The sequence below is a fragment of the Liolophura sinensis genome, chromosome 13 (assembly GCF_032854445.1).
Source record: "Liolophura sinensis isolate JHLJ2023 chromosome 13, CUHK_Ljap_v2, whole genome shotgun sequence".
NCBI classification, from domain to species: Eukaryota; Metazoa; Mollusca; class Polyplacophora; order Chitonida; family Chitonidae; genus Liolophura; species Liolophura sinensis.
Window position 1 is genome coordinate 5,553,315 of NC_088307.1, and position 24,362 is coordinate 5,577,676.

General features: G+C 38.6%; 2 protein-coding genes across 2 annotated transcripts in view; one reads left to right on the forward strand and one right to left on the reverse strand.

Moving 5' to 3' along the window:
• LOC135480467 (FIGNL1-interacting regulator of recombination and mitosis-like) overlaps positions 1–7,029 on the reverse strand; it is a 44,528-nt gene extending 37,499 nt beyond the window's left edge. The window contains exons 1-4 of the mRNA XM_064760304.1: positions 6,572–7,029; positions 4,869–4,908; positions 1,764–1,852; positions 624–722 (exon numbers count right to left, since the gene is read on the reverse strand). Of these exons, the coding sequence (XP_064616374.1) occupies positions 624–722; positions 1,764–1,852; positions 4,869–4,908; positions 6,572–6,661 (318 nt within the window). The 5' untranslated portion in view covers positions 6,662–7,029. The remainder of the gene's footprint in view (positions 1–623; positions 723–1,763; positions 1,853–4,868; positions 4,909–6,571) is intronic.
• Positions 7,030–8,308: 1,279 nt separating this feature from the next.
• The window catches only part of LOC135481072 (DNA (cytosine-5)-methyltransferase 1-like), a 33,436-nt gene continuing 17,382 nt past the window's right edge, over positions 8,309–24,362 (forward strand). The window contains exons 1-15 of the mRNA XM_064761005.1: positions 8,309–8,446; positions 9,767–9,815; positions 10,483–10,590; positions 11,250–11,606; positions 12,099–12,198; positions 13,233–13,308; positions 14,023–14,136; positions 14,972–15,125; positions 15,619–15,728; positions 18,869–18,987; positions 19,300–19,392; positions 20,333–20,484; positions 22,236–22,319; positions 22,838–22,941; positions 23,645–23,810. Of these exons, the coding sequence (XP_064617075.1) occupies positions 8,394–8,446; positions 9,767–9,815; positions 10,483–10,590; positions 11,250–11,606; positions 12,099–12,198; positions 13,233–13,308; positions 14,023–14,136; positions 14,972–15,125; positions 15,619–15,728; positions 18,869–18,987; positions 19,300–19,392; positions 20,333–20,484; positions 22,236–22,319; positions 22,838–22,941; positions 23,645–23,810 (1,839 nt within the window). The 5' untranslated portion in view covers positions 8,309–8,393. The remainder of the gene's footprint in view (positions 8,447–9,766; positions 9,816–10,482; positions 10,591–11,249; positions 11,607–12,098; positions 12,199–13,232; positions 13,309–14,022; positions 14,137–14,971; positions 15,126–15,618; positions 15,729–18,868; positions 18,988–19,299; positions 19,393–20,332; positions 20,485–22,235; positions 22,320–22,837; positions 22,942–23,644; positions 23,811–24,362) is intronic.

The following is a 24,362-nucleotide window of genomic DNA, read 5'->3' on the forward strand; positions in this document are numbered from 1 at the left end:
AGGGAAACCCAGGACTATCCGCAGGTTGCTGAAGGACCTTCGCACGTACGGCCGGAGAGGAAGCCAGCATTAGCTGGATTTGAACTCACAGCTACTGCATTGGTGAGAGGCTTCTGGGTCATTCCGCTGTGCTAGCGCGCTAACCAACTGAGCCACGGAGGCCACTCTGACCACTTTGAAATGACCACTATTTAAATGTCTTCCAAGATAATATGTTGGAAGGTCTGTCAGCAACCTGTGGATGGTCATGGGTTTTCCCCGGGCTCAGCCTGGTTTCCTCCCACCAAAATGCTAACCGACGTCTTATAAGTGAAATATTCTTGTTTAAGGTGTAATCAAAACACCACTGAAATAAATAAAATCAAATAAAGCCAAGAGAATAGGGAGATGTTCCCATCACTATTAAAGCTGCTTGTACATGAAACATTGTAGTGAAAGTCTGTGGAGAGCCAGACAACAGGTACTGCAGTGACCACCTGTGTATAACTGCTGATCTTAGGTCAAACCTCTTACCCAGGTAATGAATGAGAACTGAATTCCAGCTTGCAGTCTCACTGATAAGCAAGAACACCAGAGAGGCTGAGTATAAGATGAACATTGGGTAAATAATTATTGTGACATACCTCAAAAAGGGCTTCCACATTCTCCTTAGCTTGGGAGTTTCCAGGACTGCTTACCTCAGACTTCACATCTTCTATTACTTTATCGTAGGAGGCACATGTCTAAGAATGTAAAAAAAAAAAAGTTTTTCAGTGAGATCTGATTAATAAGTCAAAGTGTTATCCTTCCCTCCCACAACAATAAAAAAAAAAGCCCATCAACCATTTAATAATGTTTCATCCCCACCCCAAACATATTGAAACAAAAAGAAAGGTATAAACTTAATATTTTATTCCATTTTGCTATCCTTATCATTTATCTCATCTTTGAACATGTGAAGGCTCAAGCACTGTTGTTGCTTATCAATTAATTAAGTTTCACAATTCTATATCATATTACACTTCTGAATGTTTTTTTTTTAGCACTGTCAGACATAAAAGTGAACAAATGTATGACACAACTTTTAAATGTGAAAACTAGTGACAGTAAAACAAGAGGCACAGAACTTCTCAAGGGAACACAACCCTCCCATTGTGATATTTTTAACTCTGGCGGACACAATAAATCCTACACTAAATTTTAATCATTAAATTCGGTATGTTCCTTTCCGTTATCTCAGATGAAATTTGTTGTACTATAACTTAGAGAGAACTGATGTTCTCAAGCAATATTTTGACCTTGTTAAATCTGAAATAACAATTTTGAAATGATTTGAAATTTTGACAAGCCTAGGATCACTTTGTGATCCCGAGCCTAAAATCGCTCTTTGGAATGTCAAAGCCACACTGTGGGTGTCCAAGGGTGACTGGATCATTGAAAAGTTCTGAAGACCAAAGTGCAAACAGCTAAATATCGTACTAAAGACATCAGATATTCTTCCTAAATGACGATGGTAATCATTATCTGCACACTTACATCTGCAAGGCAGTTTTGATTTAAACGATAGCACTCAGACAGTCAATAAATCAAACTGTCCAGAAGTAGATGAGTTAATTTACAAGTTATTAACATCGTGAGAATTATAGACCAAAATACCAAAATCTGTAAAGAATTCTTCAATACAGGAAAGTGATGGAAAATCGTACAATCCAACCAAACATGAATATAATGGGCAAAGTTTTATACATACACATAGTACATAGTGAAAGTGAAAGCTACTGTACCTGTGGGGTGATTTCCCTGAATACACATCTTTCCAGGCTACTCCAGTCCATACATGGTACAAAACATTGACAGAGGATCTTTAACACACCTGTCAGTCAGAGAAACAATGAATTCAAACAAAATACAAAAAGATGACAGGATTTTCGAAGAAGTGTGACACAAGGAAAACTAATTATCAATACGTGCATAAAGTAGAGACAAAAGGATTTTAAGAACTGTTCTGCAATCAAACAATCCTCACATAGGATGTTTGACGTAATGAAAGTATTTTAAAACTCTGACACAAAAAAAAAAAATCTGTACAGAATAAAAAAAAGACGACACTGGATTAGGTGATCAATGACAGATGCTAAGAATTTATTCATTTATTTATTTTATTAGAGTTTTATGCCGTACTCTAGATTATTTCACTCATATGAAGGCAGACAGCATTATGGTGGGAGGAAATCGAGCAGAGCCCCGGTGGCCATCCACAAACTTCCTCAGGTTGCTACCACACCCCACGTAATTTCACAGAAAATATATAATCAATGTTCGCTCAGAAAACAAAGTTCAAAAGATAAGATCCAACTGAAAAGATGACAGGCCTGATTTCCCAGTTCCCCAACGAGAATACAAACCATGTAGATTTCATCTGGGATATTTGAGGCTCTGGAAGGTCATATGCAGACGCAACACCATACATACCATTTGTTCAGTGTTCTAATAAATGTCTAGATTAAAGTGAGTGAGTGAATGAGTGCTTGCTTGGGGTTTAACGTCATACTTAACAATTTTTCAGTCAGATGATGACGAAAGAGTCCTTAAGGTGTATGTAATGTGCCTCCTTGTTGCAGGATGGATTTCCACCGCTCTTTTATCTAGTGCTGCTTCACTGAGACGACTTACCAAAGGCAAGTAAGCCGCCCCACCCGAGCCATTATACTGATATGTGTCAACCAGTCGTTGCACTATCCTCTTAATGATGAACGTCAAGCGAGAAAGTTACAACTTCCTCTTTTTTAAGGTCTTAGGTGTGACCCGGCCCAGGATTGACCCTGGATCTACTGATCCCAACTCTCAGACAAACTCTCAGTAAAACGCGAGTGATACAAAATATGCAGTGAGTATCTGGGTTACAATACACAATTCAATATCGAGTGTATTTTGACTCCTGCCACCAGGCTATAAAACCTCCACAGACTGGTATATCAGGAAACAGGTGTCTGTTTCTGATGTGGGCCAACATCCATAAAGTATGTCACAAGGATGATATGGGCTCCGGAGTATCGTGAAATAAGTAACCAGCTGTGTATATATGCCAAACTGTGCCAAACTTTGATTTTCTTTAAGAAAGGTTTGTATTGAGTCGTGTTGCTGCTGTTTCTCCAGAATTATTTCTAAAATGCACGTGTATTGTCTTTTAATGCCTGCCGGCTTACACAAACATGTTTAAAATGAGCCTAATTTTTCAAGTAGTCTTCATGTAAGTTGTAATTGCCACTAGTTATTACGAATGACAAATAACTAGCTTTCAAATTTCGAGACCCACATGTTTTGAGAACATGTCATGTGTATCCTACGAGAAATTCTTTTCACCGACATTGAACTGAACACAGTTAATCAATACATACGTTACAAATGCGATGTACCCACATGTTACAAGCCAAAATTCCAGAAATGTTGGTTTTTCTGCAATTTTGCACTTTATATAGGTCTACCAACTTGTGCAGAGTTTTAAACGACACCGGCATGATTGAAAAACGGCCTAAAAAATTAAATCTTTTCAAAACCCGGCAGTGTCTCTCCTCGTCTTGCCAAGCTGATGAGGTTCACTGAGGCGTGACAGAGGTGTGAACTTCCATCACTGATCGACTACCGGTAATCCCCTACTCCCCACAGAGAGTGCACGACTTCAGACAACAGCCCTGCAAGACCTGATGGTATACATTTTCTCAAAATTGGTCTGTAATTATTGAGAAGGTACAGTATGTTACTGATATGGTCAGGTTATGCTCAACAAAGACTTTTTTTAAGAATGGCCTTATTTACAGTATGTATGTATGTACATGTATGTATGAATGTACTCTTGGGGTTTAACATCGTACTTAAAAAATTTTTTGTCATATGACGATGAGGAATCATAAGGTGTGCGCACATGTATTGTGACTTCTTGTGACAGGGTGAGTCCATGCTGCCAAAGTGCTGTCGCCACTACAGCATCATGCCGAAGACATCAGACATGACAGCCCATCCAGTCACATTATACTGACACTGGGCCAACCAGTCATGTTACCTCCCTCTAACCTCTCAGTGATGAGCGCCAAGCGAGGCAACAGCAAGTGAAATTGTGGTAATACCTACACATATTTGTTGTTGTTTAAGGACATACTCCCGAATTTTTCACTTGTGCAATGGCATTTAGGGTGGAGGAAACAAACGCCATGTGTAACCCAGTTTCTCTGGCAAGTTGGGCAATACAGCGAGGCACAATGAACAATGACAGCTTGAGAATACCCTACATCTTCGCATTGAAACAGCAACTGTCATTGCGTTTTTATGCACTTTTCAATTTGATCTTTGAGATAAAATTACATTAGTTGGGTTGGCTAATTTCAGAGCTTTCCAAAGTATAATTTTACCACTGTACATGGAGTAATGCCATCAGAAATGGCTGAATAAACACGTTTTTAAGCATGCAAAAAGAATGAAGAATTATGGAATATAAATTCCTTGAATGACCCTGCACCTAGTATCTGCACAGTGGCTGAGTGTTGTTCAACTTTATACATGTACCATATTGACATGTCTCACTAGCCTACATACTTTAACGAAATGTACATGAAAAAAAATATATCTTACAATAATTATCAGAGAACAACTGATAGCAAAAGCTAGCCTACATAGTTCCTTACATGTATCTTGTCTGCAGTCCTGTTGCGATAAGTCTCTCCTCTAGAGTGTCCAAAACTAAGCTTCTGAATGTGACTGCAGTTTTCCTAATTTTACTTATCAGAAATCGCAAAGGGCTCTTGGCTGCTCAGAAATCAAATCTGGCACAGGTCAGACGGGTATAAAAGTGGGACAATCCAGAAAGAGTTGGATATCAGCGAAAGAGTACTTACCTACTTCACCATGGTAATTCTCAGCCTGTTTGAAGAAGGACTTGCTAGGGTTAAGGAAAAAGTAAACAGCACCTGTGTTCTATAACCATACAGCAGATACCTGTGGCTCTAACTACTGCACAGATATTGATCTGATATACGTAATGCATTTAATCAATGAAGTGGTTCTAATTCACCTTCTGTGGAAACATATGCACCAAGACTTTGGAACAGATACTTACACTTTCAGTTTCAATACTGGCTGAATGAACTGTATAAAAGTACATCTAGGTCAACATGTATAAAACAAGTATAAAGAAACTGAACAAGTCTACAGCACAGATGGACTATATTATTGAAGTCAAATGTATGACCTAAAGAAATGACTAGTTGAAGCTCTTCTATGTAAAGAAATCCGAGTGGATTAGTACAATTTGGACTCAATTTTATTCAATACTTCTGACCTGTAAGAGATAGAAGAAAATGAAATCTGGACACAATGCTCACACAAAATGGGGTCAAAAAAAGTGGTTTGGACACTTCCTACTCTTTCATACATGTGGACAGCATTTCTGGCTAATCCCTTACATCTTGAAGATTTGTGAGCCTGTTGAAACGGTTTGGGGGTTAGAGCTAGGTGTGGGGTACACAATGATAACACTGTCATATTTACTTTTTATTTGAATATAAACTTACATTTGATAGCATGGATACCAAATAGCTCACTTGTAGAAGACACATGAATGCAAAATATCAGCTCAATACACAAAGCACTAAAACATTTACCTTCATGGAATCTAATACACTCAAAGAGATATGCAGGTCAAAATTACTGTGATTAGCACACATGCAGGACATCAACTGCCCCTTTGTATACATGCATGCAAAACCTCAATGCATGGCTTTTTTTTGAGATACCACCCCTAACACTTAATTAACTTGATTCAAATATGGAAAACATGACCTCAATACATGCAATATTTACTTACCACTAACACTTAACTTAACATGATTCTATAATGCAAAAACATGAGCTCAATACATGCAATATTTACTTACCACTAACACTTAACTTAACATGATTCTATAATGCAAAAACATGAGCTCAATACATGCAATATTTACTTACCAATAACACTTAACTTAACACCACTCTATAAGTCCATAGTTACCATTTTGTGCGAGTTCAAAATCATGCTCTTGGACAAATGAATAGCATTTAGGTTGAACATGACCACCAAAATTCCACATTATTAGGCAAGCCATGAACAATTTGGCACACTACTGGATGAATAAAATGGCATTCTGTTCTGTTACTAATAAGGATCTTGCTTTGTTTTTGTCAGAGGGACTCCCCTAAAAAATGAATTGTTCGTATTATTAAAACTATACCAAAGATTCAAGATGTATTCATTTCATAGTTCATTTCACTCAGAAATATCTAAACCATTTCAGACCGTCTAGAACATCAGTCAAGTGGAGTACCAGATACTGATAAATACATGTACTTACAGTATTAAAACTTATAAAGATTTCATTTTTTCGCTTCATTAATTGTAGGACTCCAGTCTAGATCTCAGTGATATGCCCTTAATAAAATGCACAGAAATAGCCCAATATGGCTGAGAATGCATTTCTAACCATACACAAAATCCTTCCAACTATTTTAATAAGGACTGTTCAAATTCCGGGATCCAACATTACTAATGTGATGCAAAGGATACAACGAGTTTGGGGACAGCCTCTTCATGTCGTTGCTGGCATTCTTCTGCGGACCAACTCACCACGTCTTCCAAGAAAGAGCTCTGAGACATTGTGGAGAATGTAATGAACTGGTATGGTGCATGGTACCAGGGTGCACTTCATCCACACCCTGGTAAAGTTAATCACATCAGCACTTTGGTAAAACCTTGGTAAAGATGATCTTATCAAACCTCAGCTAAGTGGTCATTTAAGCATCATAGTTAAGTTTATCACATTAGGACCTTGTTAAAAGTGATCACATCACGACAGAATCACTGGCAAAGTTAATCACATCAGCATCTTGGTTAAGTTGATCAAATCAGCACCTTGATTAAGTTGATAAGATCATCATCTCAGTAAAGTTGATCACATCAGCCCATTGGAGAAAGTTGATCACTTCAGCACAACACAATTAAGTTGAACGGAACTCGTGCCAGCATGTAACTGCAGAAAAAGATACTAAATCAATCAATCTGCGTCACACAGCATTGCAGGAGAAATGTATCAGCTGTAAAGCAAAATTTGTATACGCTACAGCAATGGCTATTCCAATCTTACATGTACCTAACCTAACACCTGTACAGAAAGTAACATCAAACAGTGACAAGAATTCAAGAATTGATTTAATCTCTAGTAATTAGGAATATAATTCCTAAATACCACTGCTCTTTTAATTTTACTACAGCAATGGTGACCTGGGTCAGCACACTACTTGTTATTTTTTGTTGTTTTTTGTTTTTACTTAGCACCACAGTGTCTCAGATATAGCCTGAAAGGTAACAAACAGGTACATCTAATTGTGGACCATCACATCCACTATCAAACTTCCAAGAACAGAGAAATTACTATGCTAATTTGATATGATAATATAATTACCAAATATGGGCTGGCCTTAGGACGGGAATGATAGGACTGGACAGGTTTATAGACAAGATTTAAGACTGGTCAGCTACACGTCAATGACAGAAAAACTGAAAGTACTTGACATTTATTGACACAACAGATTCAAAAAGTGTACCTTTCAAACTACCCAGAAACATGGCCATTTCTGTGCTGTTTTCAAACAGTGTTTTAAGTTGCAATTTTGCCAGCATTTATGTTTTATTGTACCTTGGTTAAGTTAAAAGAAATACAACAAAAACAAAAACATTGATTATCGTTGGAAATAACTCTGCCTGTTACAAGTCGCTAAATTTGTGAGAGTACCCTCCCTTAATGCACCTAAGGTCTACTACTTCATTATACGGTGCCTTGATTTCGTTATCCACTGAAACTATCTCTATCAATGGTTATGTGACTAAAATTCTTCTACATTTTCATTGAAAGAAAACTGTAAACACGTGTTATTGATATAATCAGTATTTAAATTACTTCAACCGGATCACTGTCATGTAGACGATAAGGTCTCAAGGATAACCCTTTAACGACATTGTCAAATTTACCGCCAATGTTCCGCCATCCGCGTCATCCGGGTGATTATCAGAGAGATCTCAATAGTGCAACAGGGGGTGACGTCCTTCATTAGCAATAAAATTGTCATCTTGCATCATCAATATAATAAAGTTTAGTTAAAATTTTAATTTATTATAAAAACAGATGTAGCGGAAAAAGATACAAAAGGTTGCTAAAATGCTTAAAGTTTGGTATAACAGAAACTACCGGAAATAAACTATGTAATCTTTCCTCCCTTTCAGTGAAATGGGTCAGAATAACGCGGGAAACTTACCTGGCCGCAAGAGGGAATCCCGAATACAGTGAGGGTACAGTCTCCGGACCGATTTTCTCATCATTAATTCACAAATCATGCCCGGAAAAACTCTAGATCCACCACCCCTACCAGAAGAAACGCTGGCTAAGTATGAGACATGCTATCTCCCACCATATTAGTATACTGGTTATGCTTTTCTTACTGCCTACTGTCTGTTGTTTACATTATGACCAAATTAGTTTGTTGTCCTTTGTAACATGTTACTGTTAGCGTTACTAATTGCTGCAGATTTGGGAGGGTGACATCAGCTCATTGAGGAACCAGCTTGTCATAAAGAACCTTTGAGAAAGGGTTGGGGTTGTCGACTAACAAAATCATCATCAAAGTCTACAGCTGCTACAGATTCTGCAGTAGAAATTCTCGCGATCGATAGATGAAGGTGTTGAAGGAACGAAATCCCAAGCTCACAGTAGCTTGTTATGTTATTTATTTATTTGATTGGTGTTTTATGCGGTACTCATATTTCACTTATACAACAGCGACCAGCATTATGGTGGTAGGAAATTGTGCAGAGCTCGAGGGAAACTCGGGACCATCCGCAGCTTGCTGACAGACCTTTCCGAAGAGGATGCTCACAGTGACCAGGGTCCTGGATCATTGCGCCACGCTGGCGAGCTAACCACCTTGGCCACTGAGCCCCAAGAAAAGGACACAAAAAAAATTCTTTAAAATCCTGAAAAAAAAAAATAGAATCGGCCTGATTTTATGGGGCTGGGGAAGGGGGGTATTTGCAACAGACGACTTTTTAATGATTCGCATGACAGGTTGAAAGCAAAACTAAGAAAGAAAGAAATACCCAAGTTGGCGTCGTCTTCTGTGGCTACAAGGACATTGCCAGGCTTAAGTTCTAGTTTCAGATTAGGGGGACTCTGAGCAACACAACTGTGAGAGTTACAGCCCCAAATTTGTCTGATTAACTCTAAGGAACATTCACCACTCTTCACATGTGCATTAAAACTTCCCCAGTAGAAGTCGATGTCAACTGACTGATACCCCTAACTTGTTCTGATTTTTATTGAACTAAAACGATCCGTGACAACCTCATGAATTCAGCAAACAAATATATTTTCAGTACTACTGTCCAACAGATTTGGGGCCTTCCACAACCGTGTTGCTCATTCCGAATTACCCCACTCTGCTACTACCTGTGTTCAGTTTTAAACATATTGTATTTGCCAGATGAACCAAAACCATTTTATCATCAGCTATCAAACTGAGTCTTGTGATCAATATAATTTCAGGATGCAATATATTGAAAACGTTGGCTGAAGGGTTAAATTTCAATTGTCATTCCTTCAAATTTTGAACTATTTTACTTTTTGGAAGTCCTTTTGAAGGTCAATTTGATATTTTTTTCTCAAAAAAGATATTAGTTTAGGTGTTGTTTTTTCTAAATCTCTCGTTCCAGGTTGCAAGATCTAGATGAAGAGCTGAGAGACGAATTAGTCACAGAAAAGGTAAAGCAAAAAAATTTGTATGCAAATGCTACTAAGTGTAATATTTATCATTATGATTATGAAGTTATCTCCTGTTTTCACACAATTTTCCATTGTTAGCTGTGTGAATACAAGGTAGATTTGATGGATGTGTCATATTTAGTCTGTACTTTAACCCTGTTACAATCAGTGAGATAGAACTTGTCCTACTATGACAAGGAACTAATAACTTTCAACAACAGCCATAACTAATACAGGAGTTTCGACTTCATGTCATGGTGAGATTTTGCATTTTGACATCATCACCTGTTTGGCAAATCAGTGCATTTGAGTAAAGTGACTGGGTTTTTCCTTATCTTCACCCATAAACCCGACTGCAGTCATTAGTGAAATATTCTTGAGTACAATGGGAAACTCCAGCTCATGCTGGCTTTCTCTACGGTCTTGTGTGAGAGGGCCTGCCTTCAACATGCAGATGATCGAGGGTTTCTGCGGAGCTCTGCCTGGTTTCCTCCACCGTATTGCTGGCAGCCGTCACAAAAGAGAAATATTTTAAAGTACTGCGTAAAACACCAATCACATAAGTAAATAAATAAACAATGTGAGTCATGTTTAAATACACAATGTGTGAGGATATTAAACTTGTTTTTCATGTGTTGCGGTCATATCTTGTTACATCTGTTTTAAGGGCTACTGGAAAAGGAAATGTAAACTGTTAAAGCCTTTAGTATCCGAACAGATTGCAAGTGACATTGACAAACTGGAAGAGGAACTGAAAGATGGAGAAATCACAGAGGTCGGTTTACATTTGTATTGACATGATTGAAGTATTTCAAGCATGAATATTCATAATCTTGGCTTTTCGGCCAGCCTCAAATGATTTTGTGAAGACGTTTTCAAAAGTGGTGCGAATCAAAAAAAAAGGTTGCTAAGCATTTTGTCTGTATTGCCTTCGTGTAGCATTGATCTGTTGCATGTGGAGTGTTGGCTTGTACGAGACACAAATTGTGGGACACCTATTCTGGACTTTGTGTGTTAAATGATGAATAAGTGGTATTCAGCTACTGTGGCAATCTCGCAAGCGCCATTCTCTTTTGCGAATAGAGTTGACAAATTGCGGAAAGGCCATTCTTGATTTCCAGGTTTGACACTGTCGTACTCAGCAGTTATGACCTGATACCTGAATATACAGTCGTCCATTTTGATTGGCTCAGAAAATCTCATTAACATGTTAATGCCTGTATTTCATGATGCACATCTTAAACTATGTGAGACTTACTCAGAAACATGCCTTTTGTATATGAACTCAAAACACTGTACCTGTACTGGTATTTAATTGAAGGTGCAATTTTTTTTTTTTTTTACATCTGTCTGATAAAAGAAAATTTCTTGAGTACAGTATTAAACACCAGTAAATAGAAATTAGGCAAAAAAAATATTATTTTCTGATTTCAGAAAGGATATTATGTTAGACTGAACACTATTCTTAAGCCAGTGCTAGTTGTAAAGGATAATATTGAAGTGCTAAAAAATGAACAGTCACAAGACAACAAAAAAGAAACAGAAAATGTAAATGGAGAAAGCACCCAGGAAAAAAACGGGAATGGGGCATCAGGGAGCGTCATTGACGAAAACAAAAACTTGAATAGAGAAAATGGGAATGAAGTGTCAGTATCAAAGGAGGAAGATGCTGAAGTGTCCAATGGAAACACGGTGGAGAATGGGGATGAAAACAATGGAAACGATGATAACGAAACAAAAGATACAGAAGATGGAGGTGTTGCAGAAGTTGAATTGGAAGATAAAAACAAAGTGAGTACATCATGTTTACATTAAACTTACTCACTTTCCTCCCACCAAAATGATGGTCGCCGTCGTAAAAGTGAAATATTCTTTAGTACCGGTATGGTGTAAAACATCAGTCAAATAAATGAAGTCAGATAAATAAATAAATACATTAAGCTGGGTTTGGGACAACTAGTTTGGCTTGTTTTGTTGAAGGTGACTTTACTCAGGTATCTAAACTAAGTGACTCAGGCTTCTAGAGTGTGCCACTTCCAGCTGAAAATTTGCTTCAAACCATTGTATTACTCTTACATATATGAGTCGTGTACATGTCGGTGAAAAAAGACATTTTTAAGGCAAAAGATCTTGAGATAGTAACTGGAAATATTTGAAATTCCTATTTTCTCATTTGCTGAGTAGTCATTAGTGTTAATCCACTTCAGAAGACCCTCATAACTAATGAAAGAGTGGTCAATAAATTAAGCTGTAACAAGGTTTTGCTGTCTGTTAAATTGTCAGGATGGGGATGAGGTGATGGAGGTTGCCAGCGGCGACGAGACCACACCCAAATCCAAAAAGAAGCGAATCAACCGAGGAAGTGAGGGAACACCTACAGATGGTAAGATATGTCACCAGGGTGAGAGAAAGTCACCCAAGACAAATTGGCTATGAGGCTTAAAATTTTCTCTGATAACTGACTGTTTTTAAGATCTTCAGTCTGCCTTTCCTGCAAAGAGTGGGATGCAGTGCAATTGTAATTTGTTCAGCCTGATGAGGCTGGAAGCAGGCATAATGTGGTCAAAATTATGTACTGAATGTACCGAAAACTTCTGTGACCTTCTCACAAAGAAATTTTCAGATATTTCGAATACATGACCTTTAGTGTGAAACTTTACATTAAAGCCCTAGGGCCAGTCCCAAGAGGCCATTTCTGATTTAAGTAAAATTTTGAAATGCAATCTTTAAGCTTATTCTTGAGTTTTAGAGATTGAAATTTTGTCTGCCTAATCAATGTTATCTTAAGACAAATGTGACCAAACTTAAAGAGATTTTAAAATTTGACTTACGTCAGAAACAGCTTTGTGGAATCGTCCCCAGGTGAGGTCATTGCTGTTGATAAAGTAGCAAGCTGCAGACAGCTGTCTACTGCTGTCCCCGGAGCAGGCTGCAGACAGCTGTCTACTGCCGTCCCCGTAGCAGGCTGCAGACAGCTGTCTACTGCCGTCCCCGTAGCAGGCTGCAGACTGCTGTCTACTGCTGTCCCCGGAGCAGGCTGCAGACAGCTGTCTACTGTCGTCCCTGTAGCAGGCTGCAGACAAGTGTCTACTGCCATCCCCGTGGCAGGCTGCAGACAGCTGTCTACTGCCGTCCCCGTGGCAGGCTGCAGACAGCTGTCTACTGCCATCCCCGTAGCAGGCTGAACTACTTTTGAACTCTGACCTCCTCCTCCAATGCTAAATGAAAATCCTAATAATGATTCGTCAAGTATCTGGTAAAGGGCATCAGTTTACTCTGGACAATTCGATTTACTCCACACATTAATGTTAATGTCCATAGAATAAGCCAAAAGTATGAGGTTAAAACTCACTGAAATAAACAACCATTTAGATTTCTCTCCATGCAGTTATATTATTTGAATGATTTTCTACTCAGACACCCCTGCGAAGAAGACACGCAATAAGAAAGCAACCGCCAATCAACCGTCAGTGCTATCCATGTTCTCCAAAAGGTTTGTGTCTTAAGTTGTGAAAACTTGAAAAACTTTACTGTAGCTGGTCAAATAGAGTCATTTAAGTCCACGGCTTATTTGTTATGCAGTTTCAATTAGACTGTGGAAGCCACGTATTTGGGATCTTGAAGACACATGATTTATGTGTCTTGGGTAAAGGGTTAATATTACTGAATTATTCTAACATCAATATGAAGGACCACACGTTCTTGAATCTCAATGTTACCAAAGCTAGCAATTGACCATCTCCCACCCCATGTTTTGATTGCTCTGTAAATAACCATGTGTTAATGCTACTGGAAATCATGTCATGTATGTCGTATTGGTATTTACATGGGAAGGTCTGACAGCAACCTGTGGATGGGTTTTGCCCGGGCTCTGCCCCGTTTCCACCCACCATAATGATGGCTGCCGTCATATACATGAAATATTTTAGACTACTGCGTAAAACACCAATAAAATACATAAATAAATAGGTAAATCATATTCATCTTGATCATGTGTGATATATTCTTTCATCAAATTCCATAACCTTTAGCAATACTGAGGTCTTGGTTTCAAAAACCAGCTCTTTCTGAGTTGAGTGACAACTTTTGTTCAGAGAACTTGTTCTGTATTGGACTGAACGTCGTCATTTCACCATTTCGTAAAATGACTGTAGTGGTAAGATGCAAAACTTCCATAAAAATCAAAATCAAATTGTCTTTTCGTTAGTGCTAACAAGAGGAGTTCGTCTGAGGTGGTGGAGGTAAAGACAGAGGAGGAGGAGGAGAACCCTGAGCCAGAGGGCAAGAGACAGAAGACGGAGGATGACTCAGCAGAATCTCAGTGAGTTTGGCTAGTTGCAAGTCCACACATGCAGTAGTGCTTTCCTCGATGCTCTACTGTTTATTCCCCCACCCATACACCTTCGGCATAATGTCACTAACAAATTTTCAGTCATAAATTTTTGGTCTTGAGTGGTAAGTTTTACCAACTAGCAAATAAGAAGACATACAGTTAGATGGTATGAGTTTGAGAAAGCTTGACGGGACCTGTCAACAAATGTATGGATGTTTTGAGAGCTAAAGGGTGCTCTTGGCTGAACTGTTTGATTAACCCGTATAAAAGACGACTGATTCCTCAAGCCAGTGAAACATTTTTAAATTCAGCTTATCCAGGGTCCACCGTGGCCTTGTAGTAGAAATATTACAGTGTATGAGATGCCCTGACTTCCTCCAGGTGAAGTAAGCAAATTTAGTGTTGGTGTGAAACACCAGTCAAGTGCATGCAGTGTATCAAATAAACCCCCAAAATAGATTTTGTTTTCAGAGACCATATCTAGAGCAATTTTAATCCTGGAAAACCTTTGGGATCCTGTATGAAGCAAGTGGTATTAAAACTAACAAGTACATTAAATAAAAAAAGGGAAAAAACTTTTCACACAAATTTCTTTCATTCACTAATTTAATTTAATGTCATGTGATCAGAAAATTCGATTTTTTTTTCTAGATATGGGTTTGTGTTTAATTCAAGAGTTGGAAATTGAATAGATCCATTAAATTTTTCTGTTCCAGTGAAAATAAAATCCTAAACTGTTTACACCCAAAATATATCCGTGTTAAGCAGTTTTCTGCTGAAGATTTTCCTCCATTAATGAAGTCTACCAATGCTGTATTACCAGTGAGAATGGCTCAGGAGATGTGAACCTCATCAAACAGGAGGTGATAAATGATCCCCCTGTCAAGGTCAAAGTCCCCCCCTCCAAGTGTAAGGAGTGTAAGCAGCTATTGGATGATGCTGACCTCCGCCTGTTCCCAGGAGATCCGGATGATGCTGTGAGTCTTTGCAGATGGCCAACATGAGTATTTCATTTTCTTAAGTGGTCAGATTGCTAATTTTTCTGTATTAACGAAATAATTGCAGGCCTGAATTTATCAGGTCAGGAATGGAGTCCGTCAAGAATTATACAGCAATCTCTTTTTTGTCTGGGGTCACTTTGTTCTCGTTGTTAACCAATTTTTATACATACAGTAAATATTGTGAAATTTTTGCCGAAAATGTGCCCTTTTTTAAACAAATGTATAAATACATACATTATATTGCTTGTGCTTCCGAAACTTACATTTTTTACAAACCTCAAAACCCCTTTCTATATCAATAGAACACTAAGAATGCAGCAAAAGGAACAATTCAGTCATTGGTTTAGTTTAGGATATTTACTATTCTTTGTACTGTGAAGTATTCAACAGAATTGAATAATTGTATAATGTGATACAGTTGTACAAAAATTACGGGTTATCAACATGTTAGTTTTTCTTACCATCACAGGTAGAAGAGTTCATAATGCTAACCGACCCTAAGCTGTCGGTGTTCACTGGTAACGAAGAAGAAATCAGTGGCTATGACGAGAGGCCTCAGCATAAGCTTACTGATTTCAGGTGAGTAGGTTGACGTCACTTCAGCTAACTCCTTACAGTTTTTGGAACAGTGCAGAAATATAGCTGTTAGAATGTCTTGGTAGCAGTTGTAGTTTCACCTAGTAGTGGTAAGTTGACAAAGGGATGCCAATGTTTTGAATAATGATACAAGCCGTAGTAAATTGACGAAATGGTTGAGCTGTGTAGATATTCTTCCTGATGACAAAACCTCAGTCAATATCACTTGTTTGAACTGAGTTTGAAATTAGATTTTAATGTATTCAGGGTTCAGGCCACAAAATTTGGCACAAACGGACCGATCATTCGCGCGTCGGTTACGTGCGAGGTAATTGTGCAGACCGATAAATCTGTCATGCTGATTTGTTCCCGGGAAGGTTCCCACAAGTGCAGAGCCTGAACTGTGTAGCGCTCAATGGGTATATTAGAGTTACCCACACAAGGTTGCTGGCCATCCTCAGCGACAGCTATCACAAAAATAGAAATCGTGTCAGTTGTTAGAGCTACCTCTTCCCAGGTTGTTTTAATACCTATCCATTGGAAAAAACAAGCGCTAATACGAATGTAAATGAAGGCAGTCATTTGGTGCAAGGATACTGCAAAGTGTTCTATTGAACTTGAACTCAGTGCATTCACCTGCTTTCGGCTCTGACCTAATTTCCTTGAGGTCTGCGCGCTATTTATAAATCTTGTCACTGCATCTTGCACTGTCTCCTGTCATTTGTGCCTTCAAGTCCAGTCTACAACAACCTATAAACTTCATGCAGGTAACTCTTGCAAAGGCTACTGTGTCAAAAAAAATATTAAAACCTTCTGCTAGGAAACTACTATTTGACTTTGATGTAACACATGCTGGTCTGGCCTTGAAAGCCATGTGATGCTCAGTATGATAAATATGTTCTGGGCTTCTTGATCTACCCTAGGCCGTCCATAATATTATTTGTGTTTCCCGTAACCCAACTGACCCCGAAAAAAATCCCAAGTAATAAAAATGTTTAGGTCGGCTTTTTTTCTTTTTTACGCCTTGTGCGGGCAGAAATTGAACTTTATAAAAAAAATTGAACTGTCCGTGTCAGACAAAGCCTCCGGCTCAGCGAGTCCTCAAAACGCTTTGGTCGGCATTTTTCCATACAGTCATGGGCAACCCTTTTTGAGCCTGTCAAGGGAAGTTACTCTTTACTATCTCAAGGGGTCGCTTTTGCAGTGTTGGCATCATGAAGGAAGGTCGCCGGTTTGGTGTTTACACTTTCTCCGTTTAACTGAACGGAGAATTTGTGGTTAGCAACAAACTAAAAAAGGTTGACCTAGCCATGTAGTTGTCAGCTGTTTGCAACGAACTTTCTCCAGGCCGTAAGGTAAAAACAGTAAGGTATCGTCTTGGAGAACGGTGCTTGGGTAGTGAATGTTAGCCTGGACAGGACTTCGCCACGCTGTCTTCCTTCAAGGAGAACATGAAGCACATTGTATTCCACCTTGAAAATGAGAAGGAACACCAAATTGAAAAGCTAAATGCATTTCAAGCTATGATGGCGGTGTCAAGGAAGCAGTCATGTCCGTATCTGCTCCTTGCGAAAACAGCTGATGAGGGAGGCCGGTTTTACAACAACAACAAGTTGTTGAACAGGGTGCTGGAGACAATGAAGAGCCGTGATGTGTCATTCCCCGGGTCAGTGTCTTCCACGGACAGCTCATACGTAGTTCAAGTTATTACTAATGTTTTGTGATACTTGGATGGCTGCATAGAAACTATAAACCTGGCAGTCAAAGCTAAAGGCAAGGCCAGACTGAGAAACATTTCACCCAGTTGATTCTTTTTACACTGGCAACTGGGCAAATGCTTTTTGATGTTGTTTACAAGTTTTGCTTTCATGGAACTGAAGCTGTAGTTACCACGTTGTGGATAATACCTAGGTTTAATATCCCATCATTGGTATTACACCTGAAATGACGTATTATAATTATCTACAATGAATCGGGTTACAGTTCATCTTAAAAAAAAAAAACAGACTGAATAATCTACACTATAGCCTAGTTACTGTTTTTTGCGCAGATCCACTCATTTGAAGTCTTCATTTTTTGTTTATTGCATATTTTTGATTAAAATTTAAAGTGTTTACTGCTGGCTGGCTAAGTACAACGTAGCTATTAAAATGGTACACTATGACGACATGTCATTGAGGCGCTGTGTACCATTGGTTGGTACACACAAGACATCTGGCTACGTTACACTTAGTTACTGCTGACGTGTTGTTTTGTTCCGCTGTGAAAGTATAATGGCTTGGCTTTATTTGTTCTGAGCTAATACATGCCGTGTTAAAACTTAACGTTAAGTGTTTATACCTGTTCTGTTAATTAGTTTGCTTTGTGATTTTAGCTAACTAGTAACTGGACCACTTAAAATAAAGTCTGAAATGCTGTGTTTGAAACTCGTCCTTGTGTTGAAAATACAAACGATTGTAAAAGAAAACAATTGTTGTTGTTTAGCTTTATCAAATATCTGGTTGACTAGACTGACTTTTTAGACACGTCACAATATCAGTTCCGTGGCATTTTTCAACCTGTCAGAAGGGTTTGATACTCAGGGGTTTGGGATCCCAAATAAGGAATTTTGCATTTATTTTTGTACATTGCTTATAGTGAGAAAAATTATGATTTCAAGTTAAAAAGGTTTCCCAGACTTTTGGGCTAGATCAGGCCTTGTGTTGCGCTGTATTCATGGTAGAAAAAAGTTGATGGGGTGATCACTGGGCTTACTAGTATTTGAGAGAAAAAAAAAATTTACCTACCTACCTACCCACCCATTTTTTCAGGCCTCATTACGGGAAACACATTTTTGTTTTACGGATGGCCTAGCTATACTGATCACTGTTCATGCTGTGACCCCTCTTGTAGCCATTGTGCTATTGAAGGGGACTGTACTGTAATATAACCAACTTCATATGCAAATAAATATGCTTTGCCGATGTTACATTAATAAAAGGAAAAAATCGACTGTGAAGTACTTTAGATGAATTTATTAGCCACATGCTCACATAACCAATTTGCGCTAACGATTGGTCTGTTTTCATATTGTGGCAAAACCGAACGATTGGTTAAACCTCCCAAACTTTCTGTAACTTTGTTGTCCTTGTGTTTTGTTTTAGTGTGTATGACAAGAATACTCACCTGACGCCGTTTGACACGGGCCTCATAGAGAAGAACATAGAGCTCTACTTCAGTGGTGTTGTCAAACCCATCTATGATGACAACTCGGGGCCCGATGGTGAGATATTTTGGTTTTGACAAGTTTGAGCTCATCATTGAAGGATACTTCACGAGTCATTAACTACGTGCATGTTATATGTTAAAATGTTAAAAAATATTTGTATTTATAGCTGAGTTTTGATGTAGCTTTATTTTAAATCCTGAAGCTATTGGTGTCCTTTATATCTATAAATTTGAAAATGTCCAGATATGTATAGTCTATTTCTTGGTGAAAAAATGAGCTACAAATTACATTATGTAGACATATGCAGAATAACAGACATCAAAAACCTGTGCAGGTCACCAATTAGCTCTAATAATTTATGTATAGGTGGGATCCGCACCTGTAAGATGGGGCCCATCAACGAGTGGTGGACAGCTGGATTCGACGGAGGAGAAAATGCCTTAATTGGGTTTAGCACAGGTAAGTTAAGCCACTCTGACTCCATCAAGGTAGGAATGTGTAATTGTGAGGTGCTGTGTCATTTATATTGTAAATAATGCTTGAAATGATCCAAATTCCTCAACCTTTTCGCATATGAAAGACTTTCATGTGCAATTTATGCACATTTTTATTTAAATTTTTTTAGGCAAAACTGCATTGGTTGGAAAGACCAGTTCAGGGCTTCACAAAAAAGTATAATTTTATCAGTCAACACAGAAGAATATCTTTAGAATAAACCTGAATACACACCTTTCAAACATGCGAAAAGGCTGAAAAGTTACAAATACTTATATACAGAAAGTACATCTTTATTGGTCTCAAGCTGGGCATACACAAGAGCTTGCAATTCAACTGGTCAGACTTTGGAATGAACTGGTAAACGTGTAATAGCTGCAGAGCAACTCCAGTTGCGTTGCGTCGCGTCGTAATTTCCCATAGACGAGTGGTTACAAGCACTGAGTTAAGTTTTGTTTTCAGCTCCCATGTTTGCCGACCTCAACTGAAATATAGGTCTAAGTTTTATCGCTTTCATAAAACATTTTCATGTCATGGTGTATAGAAACTTTACCTATGTCCTGATTGTAGGGAATGTTGATTTTATTTCTATATTTATTTGATTAGTGTTTTACGTCGTACTCAAGAATATTTCACTTATACGACGGTAGCCAGCATTATGGTGGGTGGAAGGCGGGCAGAGCCCGGGGGAAACCCATGACCATCCACAGGTTGCTGACAGACCTTCCCACGTACGGTCAGAGAGGAAGCCAGCATGAGTTGGACTTGAACTCATAGTGACCGCATTCGTGAGAGACTCCTGGGTCATTACGCTGCACTAGCACGCTAACCAACTGAGCCACGTAGGCCCCTAGGGAATGTTGAGCAGGTGATTAAAACTATTGTGGTATTTTTATTTGTGCAGCGTATGCGGAGTATATACTAATGGCACCCAGTGAAGCGTACTCTCCTGTGATGGAAACCATGAAAGAGAAAATACACATGAGTAAAACAGTCATCGAATTCCTAGCCCGAAATCAGGAGGCTACGTATGAAGATTTGCTTAACAAAATTCAGGTTGGTTTTCACTTCTGACTGTGCTTGTGTACTTCGTACAATTTTAAAACTTCCCATAATCCCTAATCTTTGTTTAATCAAGCTAGCGATGTCCCACATGGTCTACCTTGATTTACCGTGCCACATTAACTATTCTAAACCCTGAGCTTTCCTTTGTAAATATTCATGACTCATGGTCCAATCAGAATCTACCTCAGTTATTGACATTGACAAAAGTTCAAAACAACATGGGATGTGGCTGTAATTAAAAGTATGGGACTTAGAAGTGCTAGTGTGAAAAAATAACTCCCTGCACATGGACGTGTTAAGGGATATCGAGACATGTTAAGGGATATCGAGGTGACAGTCATTTTGGGGCAAAATAGATTAATAGAAGTTAGTGGCGAAACAACAACATAAGGTCGATCGGCTGTTTTGCCTCTTTCGCTGTAACCAATATTTCCTGATAGTACAGTGGCTTTCTGCTGTTTGTTTCAATAAAAGCACATTGGTCAGTGTTTATAGCCCTGCTTATTGGTGTATAATGTTGTGTTAAGGAATAAATCAGATCCAAACGTACATGCAGTTGCTTGGAAACAGGGAAATACACACTTATGAGGGGCGATCAGTGATTGGTTGAAAATGCCCTGGCAGAAGTACACTGTGCGCAATGTCATTGGCTGTCAATAGAGTAGCTTTCTGAAGACTTCCATATGTACAGTAAAGCAAGGGTTATTAGGAAGCCTATATCAAGTATCAGGAAGATGTAATCTCTTGACTTCTTGCAAACTTCTCACAAATGGAAAATAATTCAAAACTTGAACTGCCAAGCAGTTTTGGCCGGAGTCAATGTTGTTCGTTGTTATCATTCTATGCTATCAGATAGAGGACATCATAGCTGTATGTAATCACACACCTGTATCGGGAAACCATGGACAGTGCAGTGCATCTATTTGTGAAATAAAGCGATATTGTCATTTAAACTCTCCTAGCAAGAAAATTATTGATCATAGCTGAAATCCATTGGCATACTACGGAAAGGGCATGTTTGAAACCAGCGGCTCGAAATACACAAGAACACGTCACAACTTTGACCAGTGGTTCCAAAGTTTTTACCGAAAGTCAATGCTTTTTTCAAACTAATTGTAACTTCCAATAGTCTACGTGCATATCAAATTTCAAAACAATTGGTTCAGTGGTTCTTGAGAAGAAGATGTTAAAGTGATTTTACATAAAATGCAATATGGCTGCCAAACCACCTGACATTAAAAAAATATTGGGCTCCGTGGTGCACAACTTCTGGCACCGGAATAATAATGCAAAAGTCGATGGGTCAACCGGTCTAGGACTGCATGGACCGCTAATAACAAGACTCATGCTAGCTGTTCTACATCACAATCATTCAAAGGCAAGGTTCAGGATTGTATTGGAGATGGCTGCTTTTTCCACTGTATGAATGTGCGAGTTACACTGGTGATCTAAAATTTTGCCCACAAAAGTGCATCTTTAGAGACACAGTAAATGTCACAAAATATTAGTTTTGGTGTTTAAACTTACAATTTAAAACACCTCAAAACACCAAGCAAACCTCAAAACACCAAGCAAACCTCAAAACACCTGTCTAAAATCAATAGAACTCACAGAATCAGGAAATATGGGTAATTTAGCCACGGACGAAATATATGGTCATATAGGATATATGATATTTTACTGAGAGCAATCAGATTTTTAAGGACACCCCATAATTACGTTTTTTTTTCCTCCCCTCTCAGGTGACGGTCCCCCCACAGGGTACCTGTATCAGTAGCTTCACGGAGGACTCCTTACTAAGACACGCCCAGTTTATTGTCAATCAGGTAACACTGCCAGTTACAAATGATTGGTTATGGATAATGTGAAACTGGACCATCTGTAATTGGAAGGAATCTGTGTAGTCAGCATTAATTAATCTTTTGTTTGTTCTGTGAAGATTGATTGATTGATTGGTGTGTGTACTCAAGAATATTCATTTTATGTGACGACAATAAAGTTTATGTGAACAGTGGAGGGAATTGAATGTCTGGGACAGTCAGGTCTTGGTCTGGTGCTCTGCTGTGAAGACATGCACAAATCGGTGCATCACCCGCCAGGGTTACGATTGACTGAGTAACTCTCATAGCTTGTGGTTTATTTATTTATTTGAATATTCAACAGTAGTTAGTTAATAAACAAACCTGACATATTTATGACTTCAAATAATCACTCAGACTTCATTCAGAATAACAGATAACTTCAGGATTTAATTTATAACTGATTTCAAAATTTGAAAGCTTAATAGGAAATTGGTTCACATTTTTTTTCATCTTCGTGATGTATGTTTTTGCCATGGTGACAGGTGGAAAGCTATGATGAAGCCGCTGATGAAGATGAAGGCTTGCTGATCACCACACCTTGTATGAGAGCTCTGATAAAACTGGCAGGTGTTACACTGGGACAAAGGTTAGTGATAGAGTCACGAGTTCAATTTCACCAGTGGATATTGTTAAATTTGTTATCATTTTTTATTAGTTCAGTGCACAGTTATAATTTTTTATCTCAGCAAGTTCATTTTATAATAAATGCTATTTTGAATTCTTTGTTTATATATTCATTTGATTGGTATTTTACACCTTACTCAAAAGTATTTCAGTTTAAAGATGACTTTCCAGCATCATGATGGGAGGAAACTGGGCAGACCCCAAGAGACCCCAGTAAAAATGACTACGTGCAGTACATGAGCAAAAGATTCATGCTGTTGACTTCATAAATGTCATGACAATTATGTGATTAATAAAGAGGGCTGTGTAGAGGACAGATCTACCATATCACAGAAAAGTCGATTGAATGGAGAAAAGTGAAACATGTTCTTCAGGAGTATTGGTTTAAGGGGAAAGGGAGTGAGTTGCCTAGTGCAATGGAAATATGTGTGAAAACATTTCAAATCTTACCATATGATGATATGAATCTAAATTTGTCGACGACAGGTGTCCTCGAAAATATTCTTTCTTTTTCGCAGTCCTGTTTATGGTATATCATGAGCGACTCGTGGCAACAAGATATGTGATGAAGGTGTAACCTAAGACTTTAATTTTTTTAGTAAAATCTTTACCTCTGTAGGAATGAAGTTTGGTTATGTGACCCAGATGTCTCTTCTATGTTGCAGGAGAGCTATAAGAAAACAGGCCCCACGCCTGAAGAAAGAAAAACCCACTCACACCAAAGCAACAACCACTCCGCTGGTGCGCACTATATTTGACCAGCTATTCCAGGAGCAGCTGGATGAGAAGGTTCTGTCTGAGGCCAGGAGACGCCGCTGTGGAATTTGTGAGGTGAGCAGGTGACCTTGAAGTTTAACCTTCAGACGCTTGTGACTAAATTTGTGCAATCTGGTCTGCAGCTTTGGGTTTTAAATGCAGTTTATCTTTATTACAAAATGAAGACAAGAGTAGATTGACAACATCTTTGCATTTTAAGATGAGACTGGACTGAAGTCCTGACTTTGAAATTTAAACAAGACTCAACTGTGACTATGTCTGCCCACCTAACCAAGCCTGCAGGTCTTGTGTTGGAACAAGTCGCTCTGTCTGAGGCGGTTGGGGAGTTTTGAGTTCAGAGAAAATGGAGATGAATGTTTGTGAATTTCCCAAAGGAAAGAGGTCACATTTTTCCCTGTGGAACATGTCCAGATAGGGGACGAAAAAATTAATGTCATCGAAGGTTGCCTAACATTGCCTACATGATACAGTAGGACGGTTTTTACCTTTAATGACAAAAGAGTTCAAACTTGAAACTTGTCCATTGGTCGGGCAAATTATTGACATCTAGTCTGTACACACCATTCAGTTAACAAGGGGCCTCATTACAGGAGAGTATTCATAACT